General features: G+C 46.6%; 1 protein-coding gene across 2 annotated transcripts in view; it reads left to right on the forward strand.

Moving 5' to 3' along the window:
* The first annotated feature begins 690 nt into the window (after positions 1–690).
* The window catches only part of LOC136006175 (DDB1- and CUL4-associated factor 12-like), a 68,339-nt gene continuing 50,597 nt past the window's right edge, over positions 691–18,432 (forward strand). Inside the window, exons 1-3 of one of the 2 annotated variants that reach the window (XM_065664206.1) lie at positions 918–994; positions 1,659–1,774; positions 2,319–2,573. In XM_065664206.1, the coding sequence (XP_065520278.1) occupies positions 2,409–2,573 (165 nt within the window). In that variant the 5' untranslated portion in view covers positions 918–994; positions 1,659–1,774; positions 2,319–2,408. Of the gene's footprint in view, positions 995–1,658; positions 1,775–2,318; positions 2,574–18,432 lie in introns of both variants that reach the window. The other variant, XM_065664205.1, reaches the window with a different exon arrangement.

Genomic DNA, 18,432 nt, shown 5'->3' on the forward strand with positions numbered 1-18,432 from the left:
ACCCTCATATTCACTTGGAGAAGCCAAGTGATAAAGCCAAGCTGTCTGCTAGTTAAATGAGTCTCTCCTAAGAGAAATCTGGGATGAAGTTTTGCAAAGCAAAGCTGGTGCCAGGCCCTAGCCCCTCCAGGCTGGCTGTGGAAGGGTTGAAGGTGTTTTATGCTTGTGGTCAGATTTTCCCACAGGAGAGATGGAGAACTTAAGTATAAATTGTGTGTGCTACAATCAACAGGAATACTTTCACAGGCTGGTTCTCAGTGGAGGATACCAAACCTGCATATTCTGCTGCTTCAAGTTGCCAGAGTACCCTTCCTATGTCTTCTCAGCACATCGGTTACTCCTCACTCTCAGACCGTGATATAGTTGATTTTTGTCTCACATAAGCAGCACAGGCTGCCAAAATAACACCTGCCCTGCCCTTCAGGCATTGCCCATCAAGCTTCAGTTGCTCAAAAATAAATGAAGAATTAAAACAGCTAGCCTGCACCTCTCCTACGCTTAAATTGACGGGGCCTGGAGAGGCTGCCAGCCAACCTTACCGATACGTGCAGGGCAGCGGAGAATGGACATAGGGCTTCACTCAGAAATACCGCCTCCACCAACGCCACTCTGACCCCAATGGGGCCACGCTGCCTGGCAACCGCAAAGGGGGCGGGCAAGCTCACCGCCCTGCCTCCGGTTGCTAAGAAATTAGGCTCTCGGGTAGGGTAAAGGAGCTGTTGCAAAGGCGCGACGCGACTGCCGTAAAAAAAAAAATCTGGGGAAGATGTCGTGAAGCGCGGTCGGTGTGGTCTGCGGCGGAGATAGTGACCGGGTCCAGCTCTAGGCACTTTTATGCCCTGTCCCCTAGCGGCTACCTCTTGCTCCATGTTGGGTCCAGGCCGGACTCTCGGCCTCTCCTTCACTTCCTTCTATGGCCCGAAAAACAGTTAGCAGGAAGAGGAAAGCGGCGGCCGCCACCCCCACAGAGCCCGGAGGGCTCCAGGGGAATCAGGTAGGTCAGGGGAGTGTGGAAACGGGTGTGTGGGGGTGGGGGGTACAAGGTGGTGCTTAGGAGGAAGGTTGACCCTGACTGGGGGTTGCTGTGTCCCGATGCCTGGTTGGGGTGCGGAAGGGGGATGGAGTGGGGTGTTCGGTGCCTGGGGAAGGTGTCCTGGTGGGGGTAGTCTTGGCTCCGATGGTGGGGGGGATGTCTCGATGCGATGCAGCAGGGCATTCCTTGTTCCCGGCGTCGGGGGCTCTCCCAGGTTCCTGCCGCCCTCCTCTCTGCTCGGCGCTGTCCCCGTTGGTTTCAGTCGTTCGGCCCGTAACCGCCGGGGCCCCGCTGTCCCTGGGCTGAGCGATGCTGCGGGGTTACTTCAGGCCGGGCCGGAGACCGATGAACGATGCGGTCGGTATCGGGCGGCCCCTGCGGTGTCACACATAAACCTGCCGAATTAACGGCGGGGGGGCTGCTGGGGCTGTTCTATTTAAAGTGCTTCTCTGCTTCGTCTTCTTTCTATAAGCATCTGGCGTCTCAACAGTGCCGAATCGGTGTGAACTGTTTTTAATGTCATCTCAGTGTTGCTTCTTTAGCAAGTATTTATGTTTAATTTTATGTTGCTGAGGGTTGTATCTGCTTTTACAAGTTAATCTTTGGTGTATTTTTCCATTGGTAGTTTGGAAGACTTCAGTATTTTGCTGAGACTATCTTTGAATTTAGAAAGGTCATGTATCTTGGGCCACATCCAAAAGAGCGTCAAGGGAAGTGATTCTGCTCCTCTACTCTACTCTGGTGAGACCCCACCTAGAGTACTGCATCCATCTCTGGAGTCCTCAGTGAAGGAAAGACATGGACCTGTTGGAAAGGATCCAGAGAAGGGCCACAAAAATGATCAGAGGGATGGAGCACCTCCTATGAGGAAAAGTTGAGAGAGTTGGGGCTGTTCAGACTGGAGAAGAGAAGGCTCCAGGGAGACCTCTTAAATGGGGCCTGTATGAAAGATGGGGAAGGAGTTTTTATCCGGGCCTATTACGACAGGACAAGGGATAATGGTTTTAAACTAGAAGAGGGAAGATTCAGCCTGGATGCGAGGAAAACATTCTTTACAAAGAAGGTGGTAAAATACTGGCACAGGTTGCCCAGAGAGGTTGTAGATGCACCATTCCTGAAGACATTCAAGGCCAGGCTGGATCTAGTTGAAGATGTCCCTGCTCATTTCAGGAGGGTTGGACTAGATGACTTTTGAAGGTTCCTTCCAGCCCAAACTATTCTATGATTCTATGTCTTTAAGTATGTTCTAGTTACTTTATCTAATTTTCATGCTTCTTTTCTGCAGTATGGGTGGGATCACTCAGTTCACAAAAGGAAAAGGCTCCCCCTGGTGAAGAGGTCCCTGGTCTACTATCTGAAAGGTAGAGAGGTCAGGATGCAGAATGAGTCCAGCTATCACCACTTGCTGCATGGATACACAGCCCAGCAGCTTCCCAGTCTCCTGAAGGAAAGAGAATTCTACCTCGGAACCCTTAATAAAGTGTTTGCTTCCCAGTGGCTGAACCACCGACAAGTGGTGTGTGGGACAAAATGCAACACAGTAAGTGCTACCTCTCTTTCTCTTACCTTGGTTAATTATTGCACCTCCACCCCCAAATGATACTTATTATAATCGAAGTATGTAGACTGCCAAGGAAAACATTAGGAAGCAATTAGGAGCACAGTCCTAATAGTGTGCAGTTTTGAATCAGGGTAATACTTAACCATCGCCCATTCTCATTTGAAAATATGGTATTGTGCAGATGGCTGCGAATCAAAACACCAGGCCTGTACCTCAGGCAGCATTTGTCTAATCTGCATAGAGCAATTTATATCTGTTTGTGGGATAGAGAGCAACAATGGGGTTGGATTTTTCTTCTTGTCCTGCAAATGGTAAGTTAATGAGTGGTGCTAGCTTTGCTAAATGGTAGCTATCTGCCTGGCAGAAGTTTCTAGTAAGATTCTTTTCCTCATTATGCTCAGTCATGTACAGTTTGGCTTTATGTATGGTTCTGTGCTGATGAATTTGAAAAGTTGTTACAAACATCAAAACTGTGGTTAAATTCCAGATATTCTTCAGGGTAGCTAGAAATGTTCCAAGCTTTAAAAAAAATCATTTCAGATCTTCAAGATCTCTTCCTTTGTTTTTTTCACTTTGTGATTTTTTTTTTCTCTAAATCTATTTTCAGTGTTCAAATAACTTCCCTTGCTTATGTACCTTTGTATGCTTTAGCAAAAATTGAAATCTCTTCAGACTCTTAATGTTTCAGATCCAAAACATCACTTTATAGGAGAATATTAAAATAATGTCCTACGTGATTAGTAAATGGAGGAGATCATACTTCTTAGGTGATGTTCTCTCTGCTGGAATTAGTAGCCCAACTTCATTGGTGGAGGTTGCAGTTTCATGGGTTACCGCAAAAGATGGTCAAAGAAACTCTCCAAGACTTGATTTGGAGTTTTAGAAAGCAGGCATTCTTTATTGCAGCACTGGGTGCACACACAATTTCACAAAGGTGAGCACACCTGGAGTCTACAAGCAGCATCTGTATATCCACCACACTTATGCGTGTTTATGACATTTCCAGGAAATGTTTTGCATTAGATTTCCTGGAACTAATTGTAATATTTACATTCTAATTACGCATGCTCTTTTCTTGCTGAGTAGTGGTCTTGCGGGGTCTCTGATGGACATGGATAGTCTTCCGCTGATTGATCTTTGTGCTTATGCATGTAAAAAGCCTTGTGTTACTTAACGGCTGTGTCTCTGTTTTAGGTTAGTTCTGATTTGTTCCTCATCTTGAAGAACCGGCCCCATCTGTCTTGGTCATTCCTTTCTTATCTTCACAGGCTACCCTTGTTTTATACATACCCCAGGGACACACTGGCCCATCTTGCTCTCAGAGTGGTACCAATTTACAACTCCACATTTTAGCTTATGCATGTATGAAGTTCTCATTTAATTAGTGCAAAATCCCAAATTTGGTCTTTGCAATTTGGTTATTGCCATGGAAATTAATTGCATGTTGTAAGGAATGTATAGATCAAGCAGCTCTTAAACCTCAAAGTATATCAGTTGGTGTGATTGCTTCTTTGCCTTGAGGGTTTTTTGGTTTTGGGTTTGTTTGGTTGGCTGTTTTTTGTTTAGATGTTGGTTTATTTTTTGGGGGGGGTGGTGGTTTTGGTTTGGTTGGTTGTGGGTTTTTTTTGTGGTGTGTTGGGTTTTGGTTTTTTTGGAGAGGATTTTTTTGGTTTTTGATTTGTTGGGGTTTTTTGGTGATTTTTGGTGTTTTGTTTTGGTTTTTTTACAGAAGCTGTGCTCAGTGATCTGACTTGTAAGGGACTGGTATTTTAATTTTGGATGTTCTGTTGTTATTCCTAGTTACATAGAAGGCTTTAATGCAGTAGCTTTTAAGAAGCAAGGTCTAGCTGTATAAACAAAATAGTTTTAACTGAAATAGAATCTCTCTGCCTTCTTTCTCCACGTGTGTTCACTGCCCTGGCTGGTCAGCAGCCAGCACTGTTTGGGGAACAGCTTACAGGACACAAGCTCTCTGAAATCTTGCTTGCTCTAGTAAGATGACTGTGTGTTTTATAGAGCTGCAACAATGTTGCTGTATTCTATAACTTCTATAGTCCCAGCACTGCTACAACAAAGATAAATGGGCAAGTGCATTGTTAACCCAACCTAGCAGAAAATTGTTTGGGACCAAACAGTTGTCCAACTAAGGAAGGATTCAACCATATTGTTTTTCCCACTGCTCATGCTACAATGAATGAAGTGTATGCTTTTGCAGGTAGATGTAATGTTACAAATAGGACTTGTCTTTTATTAAAGTAAAATATAATGATTACAAAAGAAGCCACTTAAGCACTGTGAAAGGTTATATGAATTATGACTACTGTAATAGCTTTAGCTTGGTTGCTTTGTGTTCATAGAATCATAGAATAGTTAGGGTTGGAAAGGACCTCAAGGTCATCTAGTTCCAACCCCCCTGCCATAGGCAGGGACACCTCACACTAAACCATCCAACACAAGGCTTCATCCAACCTGGCCTTGAACACCGCCAGGGATGGAGCACTCACAACCCCCCTGGGCAACCGATTCCAGTGCCTCACCACCCTAACAGGAAAGAATTTCCTCCTTATATCCAATCTAAACTTCCCCTGTTTAAGTTTTAACCCGTTACCCCTTGTCCTGTCACTACAGTCCCTGACGAAGAGTCCCTCCCCAGCATCCCTATAGGCCCCCTTCAGGTACTGGAAGACTGCCATGAGGTCTCCACGCAGCCTTCTCTTCTCCAGGCTGAACAGCCCCAACTTCCTCAGCCTGTCTTCATACGGGAGGTGCTCCAGTCCCCTGATCATCCTCGTGGCCCTCCTCTGGACTTGTTCCAGCAGTTCCATGTCCTTTTTATGTTGAACAAATGGAGCGTTAAACTTTGCTCTAATTATAAGATTTTCTCTCTCCTGAGTAAGCGACCTAATAAAGAATTCTCATAGGCTGAAGTTATAGCATTTAAGTTGGGAGTGAATCTAAGACAACTTGGCTGATTTTAATGGAGTTTGCTGCATTGGAGTTGCATGTAATTAAAGCTAATGCAATAGAAAAATATTAGCCACAGCAGTTACTTTAATTAAAGCTTGAATGCGTGTACTGGGTTCAGCAGTAGCAGTCATTTTTCTCCTTCTTAGTACCTGGTGCAGTGCTGTGTTTTTGAATTTCAGCCTGGGAACAACGTTGAAAACACTGATGCTTTTAGTTGTTGCTAAGTAATGTTTACTCTGACCAAGGACTTTCTGACTCTCATACTCTGCCAAGGAGGAGAGGAAGCCAGGAGGAAGCAGAGACAGGACACCTGACCCAAACTAGCCAAAGGGGTATTCCATACCACAGCATGTCATGCCCAATATATAAACTGGGGGCAGTTACCCAGAAGGGCTAGATCGCTGCTTGGGTTGGGCTAGGTATCGGTCAGCAGGTGGTGAGCGGTTGTATTCTCTACCCTTGTTATTTCCTTTATCACTATTATTATTGGTGGCAGCAATAGTGGTTTTGTGTTATACCTTAGTTACTGGACTGTTCTTATCTCAACCCCTGAGAGTTATATTCTTTTGATTCTCCTCCCCATTCCTCTGGGAGCAGGGGGAGGAAAGGGGGGGGAGTGAAAGAGTGACTTCGTGGTTCTGGGTTGCTGGCTGGGCTTAAACCATGACAGTTCTTTGTGGCGCTTAATGTGGGGCGCGAAGTGTTGAGATAACGAAAGATTTGACTAGAGTGTGTCTAATCGTATTTGTGATAAGCATTCATTCTTTTGGATTAATAGTCACTCGTAACAATGCTGATTTATTGGATCTCAGAGTTGTTGCTCTTGATCTCAGAGTTTCAGCATATGGTACCTTACTTACAGCCGGTATTTGTAGTTTTAGTGTTTATCGGCTGGGGGGACTGGGCTAAGGTTCTTGTTTCACTGTACTTTATGGTAATGACTTGTAATACAATCGACTCATTGATCATGAAACTCATCTGGCTTGCATTCCCAGTGTGGTCATCACCTCTATACTTTGGGAGGTATATTCCCTTATGTTCCCAGCCCCCCCCCCCCCCCCCCCCCCAATGTAAACCCTATTTACAGCATCATTTGAGAGTTTTGAATGGCCTTTGGGTACCCTTGAGACCTGCAGGTTTGGGTCTTGTCTAGGGTTGGACAACGATATAGGAGGACCAAGAGATTTTCCCCGAGGCTGGACAGCTATGAGTATGGGATAATATGGGCAAGTATCTAGGCCAGTGGGCCCCTCCAGTGCTTTGGAACTTGACCACTGAACAAAGGCAAAATCCAGAAAAATTAGTAAAACATTTAAATGAGGTGTGTTGTCGTCCAGGTCATACCAGAGAGGGACAAATCATGGCAGTGTGCTGGGGCTTGGCCTATGCTTACAGAACCCTGTTCAGTGCTATCCAGCACCTTCAAAGGGAAGAAAATGTCTCTGTATCTGATGGGAAAGTGTGGAGGATTGGCTTGTCGAAAAAGGTCAAAAGGTCACGCTCCCATCAACGAGCTGAAACAAGACATCTGTGTAGAACATGGTGCAAACCTCTCACACCAGATAATGAGGAAATGAAGGACACCGGCAAGCAGCAACATACTATGACCAATCACAGCCAAGGACACTAAGTGATAAGTGCAGGAGAAGGAGGATGGTGGGGGGGTGCACGGTGTAGCTGCAAAAATGTAGAAGCTACAAACCAATGATCTTGTAACATGTAAAAGCTGTAAGCCAATGAGCTCTCTGTAACCAAACTATAAACATGCAAGCAAGGTATATAAGTATCGATCTGCTTAGCAATAAACGAGACTTGTCGGTCATCATCTGATGAGCTCGTCTCCCGGCGATTCCCACAAATGGTGACCCCGACGCGATCCCTCGAACACCACGGTGGGACGACGTAAGTTCTGCTCGGGTCCTGATCGCAGCCACAGGACGGTCAAAGCGCCAAGATCTCAGGATTTTAAGCGCCGGACCCTGGGTGACCGTATAGACGAGCCCGGCCGATACGCGCCGCCGAAACCTGAAGGGGCTGCAACAAGCGCGCTAAGGTATGGAAAGGCAAGCGGCGTATGATTTATTTACTGCCTTCTTACAAAAGCGGCAGGTTAAAGGGATCGACCTGCAGAAAGAGCTGCAGGGACTGTTAGCTTATGGACAGTCTAAGGGATGTTTTGTTAACCCTCACACTGTCCATAAATTAGCAGAAAGGCGAAAATTTGGAGATAAGATTTGGCAAGCTATATATAATACCCTGTTAAAACAAAAGGCTGGGAAGACAGCAGGGATTGGGAAAGCTCCGAAGAATGCAGCCACAGAAGGCAGTGACACTGTGAAACATTTGTTGGTCATTTGGAGAACTATTTTAGAGATGTTAAAGTCAAAGTTAGGTAAATTATGGTGGGTGGTGCATAATGAACTTTTACAATATCAGGCAGAAAAGAAAGCTGCCGAGCAGGCACTCACGGCTCAGGCAAAAAACAGAAGTTATGAAATTGACTGGCCTTCCTCCATTCCAATGCCATCTGCTTTTTCACAAGTAATGTTGCCATCTCCACAAAATGCAGATGACACCGGAGCAAGCCCCTCAGTTTCGGAACCAACAGCTCCCCCCACAACTACGACTCTAAAACCAGAAAAGCCCTCTGTTAACCCTCTTTCAAGCAATGAGCCTATCCCTGGGGCAGAAAGTGACCTAGTGGAGGCCATAGCTAAAGAAAGAAGGGAGGCTTGGGCAGCGGTGGCTAAGGACAGCCTTGAAAAGGGGGACGATGAGGTGGCGACCTCGTTGGCATGCCCGGTGACTTTTCAGCAACACCAGGGTGGTTTGATGGCAACTGTTACCCCTTTAGATTGGAAACTGTTATCACAATTACGAGCGACGGCCAGTCAATTTGGAGTCACCAGTGAGCCGGTAAAGCAGATGTTAGATTATATCTGGACTGCTCATATCTTGCTACCATCCGATTGTAAGAGTATTGCTAGGCTTATATTCTCACAACATCAGCAGTTGCTTTTTAACGCTCATTGGCAAAATCTGGCTCATGGATTCGTAGCTATACAAAGACAACCTGGGGATCCCCTTTACGGGGTAACCCTGGATGAGTTAATGGGTACAGGACTATTTTTTAGAACTGAGGCACAAGCTTTATTAGGACCCGATAAGTGTAGAGCAGCTATGAATTTGGTACGGCAAGCTATTAACCAAGTTAAGGACCCAGGAGGTGTGCCTTCATATATGGCTATCAAGCAAGGACGAGACGAATCATTTGGGTCCTTTATAGACAGAGCTGCTGCAGCTATTGAGAAAGCAGGCGTCCCAGACTACATGAAGGGAGCCATGTTAAAACAATGTGCTTTACAAAACTGCAACCCCATTACCCGAAATGTTATTCTTACTTTGGGAGCTAATTGGACTATAGAGGAAGCATTAGAAAGAATGGCCTCACAACCAACAGGGCCGCAAGCTATGGTAGTAGATGCCATAAAACAGCTAGCTGAGGGAATTCAGGAACAAGCTAAGGCTTCACAGACTCAGGTGTTAGCCGCTCTTGCACCCCTTCAAGCGTCGGCCGCACTTGGCCAGCGTAACCGCGGCCCTCTACGCTGTTATCGATGTGGAGGAATGGGACATCTCCGCCGAGAATGCACTGTCTCAGGAGTGTGGTGTCAGAAATGCCGAAACAACTCACATAACACCTCTATGTGTCGGCGAGGTTCGGGAAACTGCAACAGGAGCGCGTACACCAATGGCCACATGCAGAAACAAACTGCCGCTGTAGCTCAGATGATTCCACCCCCTTGCAACCTGCAACCAGCGGAAGCCTCGGCTTGGACCTGGCAACCTCTGTAGAAATAACACTTGTAACTTCACAACCTCAAAAGATCCCTACAGAAATTAAGGAAGACAGAGATGAAAACACTCTTTTGACCCAGACCCTATTGACCCCAAGAAAGAGCCTGTGCGTGCTCATCAGGCTGCTGTTGCTGCTCCTGAAGTTCTGACGCCTGTTAATTCTGATGCTGACCTGGATGATCCTTTTGACATGGAGCCAGAAAAGAAGCCTAATTTATATCCCCCAGATCCTCATGATAAATGGACAGCTGTAAAGGGAGAAGCGAGATGGGTGTGGGATGCAGATGTATTGTGTGCTTTCCCTGTGATGTATGTGCTGGATCAAGACCTGCGGTGGAAAGGTCTCTCGTATGCCCTTATCAGGGGTATCGAGAGGACTGTGGTAGACTGTGACAGACTGTGGACTTGGGGTCCCATATACAACTCATTTGATACAGTCTGTCTGTGATACTCATGTACTAGAAGTTAGCAAATATGTCTATGATCTTATTGATGCTTGGAAACCTTTATAGATATTGCTGGCCACTTCTTCTGACATAGGCTGGCCACCTGTGTCAGAATGAGTGTGCATTTTGATCAGTATAAAAGCCCAAACCTCATGCGATGTAAGGGAGGCAGAGCCTCTGCGGGGACGCTCGCTAGGGCTGAGCCTGCCACCTCACACTGCAATGATGCTTGTTGAAGCTGGTTTCCTGATAGTCTTCACAGAGTCCTTGTGCCATGTCCTGTACGTGGGACTGTGTAGTGTGAGTAATGATTGTCTGGATTTTGTGTTTCAAACATTGTAGTTGTGTGAAATGTGCTTGTGGGATCCCATATGCATATGTATGTGTATGTGTGTGTGTGATGAGAGCAGATGGTGTTCTATGTATTTTTTTTTGTTATCGTGTTCATGTAAAAGTTTTTAACAGGTAGTGGTTTAACATTTCAGGCAAGAAAGGGTTAATGCAAAAGTGTGGTTGCTGACAGGTATTTATGGCTGCTGCTGAAGCAGGCAGGCAGCTGTAGCTGCTGCCGAGCAGGCTGCTGTTTGTAGCCGTGCAAAGCAGGGCGAACAACTTTTGAAAAAAAAAAAAAAAAAAAAGGGGGGGGGGGAGAGAAGAAAGGAAGGTAAAGTTGCAGAGCACAGGCAGACAAATGCAAATCCAGGTGATAGATTGGAAATCTATTCAGAGAGAGGCTCTGTCAAACAATGATTTTGATTGTTGCAGGAAAAGATTCTCGCCTTTCCTGTTAAGTACCAGATTAACGCTCAAGGTCAGGCAGTAAATGCTGAAATGTCTCCCTTAAACTGAAATTGCTATCTCAGTTAAGGCAAACTGTTATTTCTACAGGCATTCAGTTTGAACCCACTAGGCAGATGTTGTCATATATTTGGGGAACAGATTTGCTGTTATATTAAAAGTATTGTGAAATTGATCCTCACCCCTTCGCAGCTGTTGTTATGGAACATGTATTAGCAGAAAACCTGTCAAGAGGCAGTTGCAGTTCAGCGAGGCCAGGGAGATCCCCTGATTGGGGTGCAATTACAACACCTGATGGGAACTGGACAGTTCTCCACTAAGGAGGCTCAAGTCCAGCTAGGTCCAGAATTGTTAAAAGAATCTATGAGACTAGCCTTGCTACTGGGGAGATCATCATCTGCATTGAAAGGCCTATTCATTGTTCCAGGTGTCATTGATGCTGATTATATGGGTGAAATTACGTTAAATTATTTATGCATCTTTGGTGATGAACAAACTCCAGCGGTTATTAAGCACTTTGTACAAACACAAGCGCAGAAGATAAAGCCTTCTTTTAAGGCGTACTATCGAGATCCTAATACAGATTTGTGGCAGGGACCGGCAGAAGTAATATATCTGGGCCGTGGTTACGCCTGTGTTTCTGCTCCTGCAGGACCCTTGTAGGTACCATCCAAGTGACTAAGACCGGCTGTTGCAGAAGCTCCAGTGACGGCGTCTCTGAGCTAGTGTATGGACCCTGACTCACAGGCCCGGGAGGAGCGTTGCTTGCGCCGAGCGCTACAGCCACTAATAGAAGAACTTAACTCCTTAATTAACACAGAGCTTTCGTTGAGCACGGTCGCCCTCCTAGATCCGGTCCATGGCCACAGGCATATAGTGGTACAACTGAGATTGGTGATACAACAAGTGCTTCGATAACTCTGTAGTTTTTGTCATCAGTGTGACCCTACAGTAGGATTATATTGTAGTGGTTGTCAGTCTATAAGGCATCTTCGCTAGAGTTAGCTGAAACAAAGACTTTTTGTATAGTCTGTCAAATTATCTTTTATATAACCCGCTTATAGCGCTTCAGAAATATTTAGCTGATTTTAGAAGTTTCACTTCATAGATCTGCATATACGTTTGCTTTACAAGCTGTTTCGCTGTTATAGCTCTCATAATTATAGGGGGTTTGTTACTTTGTTATGCTTTGCAATGTTGTTCTGCTTGTTTACAACGACTCCTGACTCAGTCCTTATTCCTTTATAAAGAAAAAGGGGGAATTGTGGAGGATTGGCTTGTCGAAAAAGGTCAAAAGGTCACGCTCCCATCAACGAGCTGAAACAAGACATCTGTGTAGAACATGGTGCAAACCTCTCACGCCAGATAATGAGGAAATGAAGGACACCGGCAAACAGCAACGTACTATGACCAATCACAGCCAAGGACACTAAGCGATAAGTGCATGAGAAGGAGGATGGTGGGGGGGTGCACGGTGTAGCTGCAAAAATATAGAGCTTACACAATGCCTTATTTGTGCCAGAACCAATCAAGTGCCTAGTATTTGCATATTCACTGTTATATTAACCGAAGGTAGAAGCCCAATAAACGAAGCTTGCTGTTAACTCATATTGAGTCGTCCAAGTCTTCCTTTCACGACAAAATGGTCTGTCAGCCTTTGGAGGCTACTCTTGGCAGCTGTGAAAGAAATGTTTTCATACAAGGATGATGTTATGAGTCGTTCAGCCAAGTGGACTACGCTAGAGAAAGGCATCCAGTCTCTGAGGGAATCAGCCATTGTAGAGTTGATCTATCACAGGCTGGATGCTGGGAATGCATCCATAAATCCAGATGAAGTTGAATGTACACTACCCATTTGGCAGAAATATACACGAAACACACTGTCATCATATGCCCACTCATGGGCAGCAATAACTTGGAATGACGTAGAACCACCAACAGTGGATGAACTGATTCATCAACTCCCAGAGTTCGAAGACAATCTCACCCCTTCCATCATTTCAGCTGTGGAAAAACTGCCTCAGGAGTTCAAGCAGTTGAGAGATGATCTGTACGATCTGTCCAGGTCCCCACGTGTACCAACCCGCTTCTCAGCTATTAACAAAAGGCTTCCTACTGCTCGAGAGAGAAGATATAGGAGGTATATGCCACAGGCCACCCTCTGGTTTTACCTGCAGGATCACGGAGAAGACATGAGGAAGTGGGATGGAAAACCTTCCTCAGCTCTGGAGGAATGGGTGCGTGAATTGAAGAGGTGAACAAAGGTCAAGGATGATCATCCCATGAAAGCTGCGGCTTCAGTCTCTGGTGAGCAGGTTCCCAGATGGAGTGTGTCCTGGGTTCAGCAGTAGCAGTCATTTTTTTTTCTCCTTCTTAGTAGCTGGTGCATTGCTGTGTTTTTTGACTTTCGGCCTGGGAACAGCACTAATAACACCGATGGTTTTTAGATACTGCTCAAATGTTTACTCTGACCAAGGACTTTGTTAGTCTCATGCTCTGCCAGGGAGGAGGGGAAGCCAGGAGGAAGCAGAGACAGGACACCTGACCCAAACTAGCCAAAAAGGTATTCCATACCACAGCACATCATGCCCGGCGTGTAACTGGGAGTTACACAGAAGGGCTGGTTCACTGCTGGGTTGGGCTATGTATTGGTTGGTGAGGTGTTGTGTTCTCTTCCTTTGTTATTTCATTATCATTATTATTATTGGTGGTAGCAGTAGTGATTTGTGTTATACCGTAGTTATTAAACTGTTCTTATCTCAACCCGTTGGAGTTACATTCTTTCAGTTCTCCTTCCCATCCCTTCGGGAACAGGGGAAGAAGGGTGGGGGGGAGTAGACGGCGTGGTTCTGATTTATGGCCTGGGCTTAAGCCACGACAGTGGAGCCCAACATGGCATACGAAGGGTTGAGATAACTACAGATCTGACTGGAGTGTGTCTAATCGTATTTGTGATAAGCAGTCATTGTTTCGGATTAATAGTCACTCGTCACAATGCTGATTTATTCGCTGTCAATTTTGTTGCTCTTGATCTCACAGTTTCAGCATGTTGTACCTCACTGCCTTACTTGCAGCTGGTATTTGCTGTGTTAATGTTTATTAGCTGGGGTCCTTGGGCTAAGGTTCTTGTCTCATTGTACTTTATGGTAATTACTTGTAATACTGGCGGATTCCGGCAGCAGGGCAGGATGGATGTGGCCGTGGACTTGTACCTGGCTGTCCCGCTGCTTTTCACCATCCTGGCCCTTGTCCCTCCCCTCCGTCTTTGTGAGGCTGCGGGGAGACGAGGGGAAGCGGCGGGAGCGGTGCTGGAGGCCTGGAGGGAGCGGCTAACGGTGGAGGAGGTCAGGGTGGTGGAGAAGGTTGGGGTGTTCGAGGAGGCGGCTGCCAAGCAGCTGGAGGAGGCAGCAGAGGACCCCAGCCCCGCAGCCGAGCCCAGCCCTGCGGCGGCCGAGAGCATCCCCTGTCAGCTGCCCGCAGAGCCCCGTGAGCCCGAGCCCCAGGAGGATGCTGAGAGCAAGAATACCACCTTTGAGAGCCTCAGCTGGGTCCAGCCTTGGGCACCCAGAACAAGTGTAGGATTCAGAAGTCCGTGCTGCATTTCCCAGCAAGGCAGAAGAGGAAGATCTGGACTTGGAAAAAGAGAAGCTGGTGGTGGAAGAGCCGGCAACAACACCAGCTGCACCAGCCCCAGTGACAAGTACAGCAGCATCATTTGAGAGTTCTGAAGGTTTTGAATGGCCTTTGGGCACCCTTGGGACCTGCCTGCTGATTGTAATGGGGATCAGCTTGTTGGCACACATACAGAGTGTGTTTTACCCACGACCATTTTGTTTGATCTCGAAAGTTAAACAGAGTTGGGTTTAGGCCTTGTCTGGGGTTAGACAACGATATAGGAGGTCCAAGAGGCTTTCCCCAAGGCTGGACAGTCATGAGTGGCAGGGTGTGTGGGACAGTATGGGCAAGTATCTAGTCCACTGGGCCCCTCCAGTGCTTTGGAAGCATCGGAGATGAAATGCAGCTGTATGGAGTCCCCAGCAACAAGTTGCAGAAACTGCTGAAGGGGAGGGTGAATTATTTTGGGCCTGGTGGGCCCATGACACTTTGGGCCATCAGGACAGAGATGCAACATAGAGATGGACTCACGATTGAGGGGTGGACTTAGCAATGGACACTATTGCCCAGGTTATTCATGGGTGTGAACACTGCACACAGCCTCTCCTGCCCCAAAAGACTGTTACAAGAGATGGACCCCGACATCATGGACCGAATGGACTCAGCAACTTTATAGGGATTGGTCCATGCATGAAGGAATGATCTCTTTCTCTCTGTCTGTGTATGTTGGTGTATATATGTAAGAGCTATGGTATATTGAAAATGTGGGATCTGAGCATGACTTGAATGGTATGGAATAAGGGGTGGATACTGTCCTGGGTTCAGCAGTAGCATTCATTTTTTTTCTCCTTCTTAGTAGCTGGTGCAGTGCTGTGTTTTTTGACTTTCAGCCTGGGAACAGCACTGATAACACCGATGGTTTTTAGATACTGCTCAAATGTTTACTCTGACCAAGGACTTCCTGAGTCTCATGTTCTGCCAGGGAGTAGAGGAAGCCAGGAGGAAACAGAGATAGGACCCTTGACCCAAACTAGCCAAAGAGGTATTCCATACCACAGCACGTCATGCCCAGCATGTAACTGGTAGTTCCCTGGAAGGGCTGATTCACTGCAGGGTCAGGCTAGGCATGGGTTGGTGAGGTGTTGTATTCTCTTCCTTTGTTATTTCTTTATCATCATTATTATTATTATTATTGGTGGTAGCAGTAGTGATTTGTGTTGCACCTTAGTTATTAAACTGTTCTTATCTCAACCCCTTGGAGTTACATTCTTTCAGTTCTCCTTCCCATCCCTCTGGGAACGAGGGGAAGAAGGGTGGGGGGGGAGCAGACTGCGTGGTTCTCATTTATGGCCTGGGCTTAAACCACGACAAAGTGGAAGAACTGATTTTACTCCAGCTCCTGTGATAAAGAAGACTAATCCCTGTCAACAAGAGGTAAGCGACCAATGTTGGGATCAGTATTAGAGGGGCCCTGCCTCCAGCCAGGTGGAGGTAGGGGACAGTCGGATTTACTGGACTCTGTGGATCAGATGGCCTGGCACATTCAGGCCCACAGAAGTATAAGGCTCTAGTAGATACCCTTGCACAGTGTACCCTGATTCCATCAAGCTGTCAAGGGGTGGAACCCCTTTATATTTCTGGAGTGACAGGAGGATCCCAAGAGTTGACTGTATGGGAGGCTGGAATCAGCCTGACTGGGAGGAAATGGCCAAAGCACCCTATTGTGACTGGTCCAGAGGCTCCATGCATCCTTGGCATAGACTACCTCAGGAGAGGGTACTTCAAAGACCCAAAAGGGTACCGATGGGCTTTTGGTATTGCTGCTTTGGAGAGAGAGGAAATTAAGCAGCTGTCCACCTTGCCTGGTCTCTCAGAGGATCCTTCTGTTGGGGGGTTGCTGAAGATTGAAGAATAAGTGCCAATTGCAACCACAACAGTGCACAGGCAGATATATCACATCAACTGAGACTCCCTGATTCCCATTCATAAGCTGATCCGTAGAATGGAGAGTCAGGGAGTGATCAGCACGACCCTCTCACCCTTTAATAGCCCCATATGGCCAGTATGAAAGTCTAACGGAGAGTGGAGACTAACAGTAGACTATCGTGTCCTGAAGGAAGTCACACCACAATTGAGTGCTGCCATACCGGACATGCTAGAACTTCAGTATGAACTAAAGTCAAAGGCAGCCAAGTGGTATGCCACGATTGCTATTGCCAATGCATTTTTCTCAAATAATTTGGCAGCAGAGTGCGGGCCGCAGTTCACTTTTCCTTGGAGGGATGTCCAGTACACTTGGAACTGACTGCCCCAGGGGTGGAAATACAGCCCTACCGTCTGCCATGGTCTGATCCAGACTGCACTGGAACAGGGGCAAGCTCCAAAACAGCTGCAATACATTGATGACATTATTGTGGGGGGTGATACAGCGGAAGAAGTCTTTGAGAAAGGGAGGAAAATTATCCAAATCCTGCTAAAAGCCGGTTTTGCCATAAAACAGAGTGAGGGCAAGGGACCTGCACAGGAGATTCAATTTTGGGGAAAAAAAAATGGCAAGATAGATTTTGCCACTTCCCCACAGATGTGATCAACAAGATAACAGCAGTATCTCCACCAATTAATAAGAGAGAAACACAAGCTTTCATGGGTGCTGTGGGGTTCTGGAAAATGCACATCCAAAATTACAATTTTATTGTAAGCCCTCTCTCTCATGTAACCCATAAGAAGAATGGTTTTAAATGGGGCCCTGAGCAACAACAAGCCTTTGAGCAAATTAAACGTGAGATAGTTCATGCAGTAGCCCTTGGGCCAGTATGGACCAAGACAGATGTGATACTTTACACTGCAGCTGGGGAAAATGCTCCTACCTGGAGCCTCTGGCATAAAGCTCCAGGGGAGACTCGAGGTCAACCCCTTGGCTTTTGCAGTTGGGGATACAGAGGATCTGAGGCCAGCTATGCTCTAACTGAAAAAGAGTTACTATCAGCCTATGAAGGGGTTCGAGCTGCTTTGGAAGTGATTGGCACTGAATCACAGCTTCTCCTTGCACCCCGGTTGCCTGTGCTGGGCTGGATGTTCAAAGGCAGGGTCTCCTCTACACATCATGCAACCCGATGCTACATGGGTTATGTGGACTGCAATAATTACACAGTCAGCTCAAATAGGAAATCCCAGTCATCCAGGAATTCTAGAAGTCATTATGGACTGGGTAGACGGCACAGATTTTGGAATGCCACCAGAGGTGGAGGTGATGCATGTTGAAGAGTCCCCACCATATAATAAACTGTCAGAAAGTGATAAGCAATATGCCTTGTTTTCTGATAGGTCCCTCCATATTGTGGGAAAGCACTGGAGATGGAAGGCAGCTTTGTGGATTCCCCTATGACAGGTTGCAGAAACTGCTGAAGGAGAGGGTGAATCGAGGCGGTTTGCTGAGGTGAAAGCCATCCAGCTGTCCTTGGACATTGCTGAACAAGAAAAGTGGCCAGTACTTCATCTCTATACTGACTCGTGGATGCTGGCAAATGCCCTGTGAGGGTGGTTGCAGCAATGGAAGCAGAGCAACTGGCAATTCAGAGGTAAACCCATCTGGGCTGCTGCCCTGTGGCAAAATATTGCTGCCCTGGTGCAGAACCTGCTGGTGAAGGTACACCACATAGATGCTCCTGTACCCAAGAGTCAGGCCACTGAGGAACATCAGAACAGCCAACAGGTGCATAAAGCTGCTAAGATTGAAGTGGCTCAGGTGGACTTAGTTTGGCAACCTAAGGGTGAATTATTTTTGGCTTGGTGCGCCCATGAGGCATCAGTGCAGAGATGCAACATATAGAGGGGCTTTGTTCCGGGGGTGGACTTAACAATGGACATTGTTGCCCAGGTGTTGTGGTTTAAGTCCAGCTGGCAACCTAGGCCCATGCAGCCCCTTGCTCACTCCCTCACCTTCCTCCCCCCTCTCCTGGAGGGATGGGGAGGAGCATCGAAGACTCTAACTCCCACAGGTTGAGATAACAACAGACCAGTAACTAAGGTATAACACAAAACTGTTACTGCTACCACCAATAATAATAATAATGATAAGGGAAATAACAAGTAAAGAGAATAAAACCGCTCACCACCTGCTGACGGATACCTAGCCTGTCCTAAGCAGTGCTCTA

The sequence above is a fragment of the Lathamus discolor genome (assembly GCF_037157495.1).
Source record: "Lathamus discolor isolate bLatDis1 chromosome W unlocalized genomic scaffold, bLatDis1.hap1 SUPER_W_unloc_1, whole genome shotgun sequence".
NCBI classification, from domain to species: Eukaryota; Metazoa; Chordata; class Aves; order Psittaciformes; family Psittacidae; genus Lathamus; species Lathamus discolor.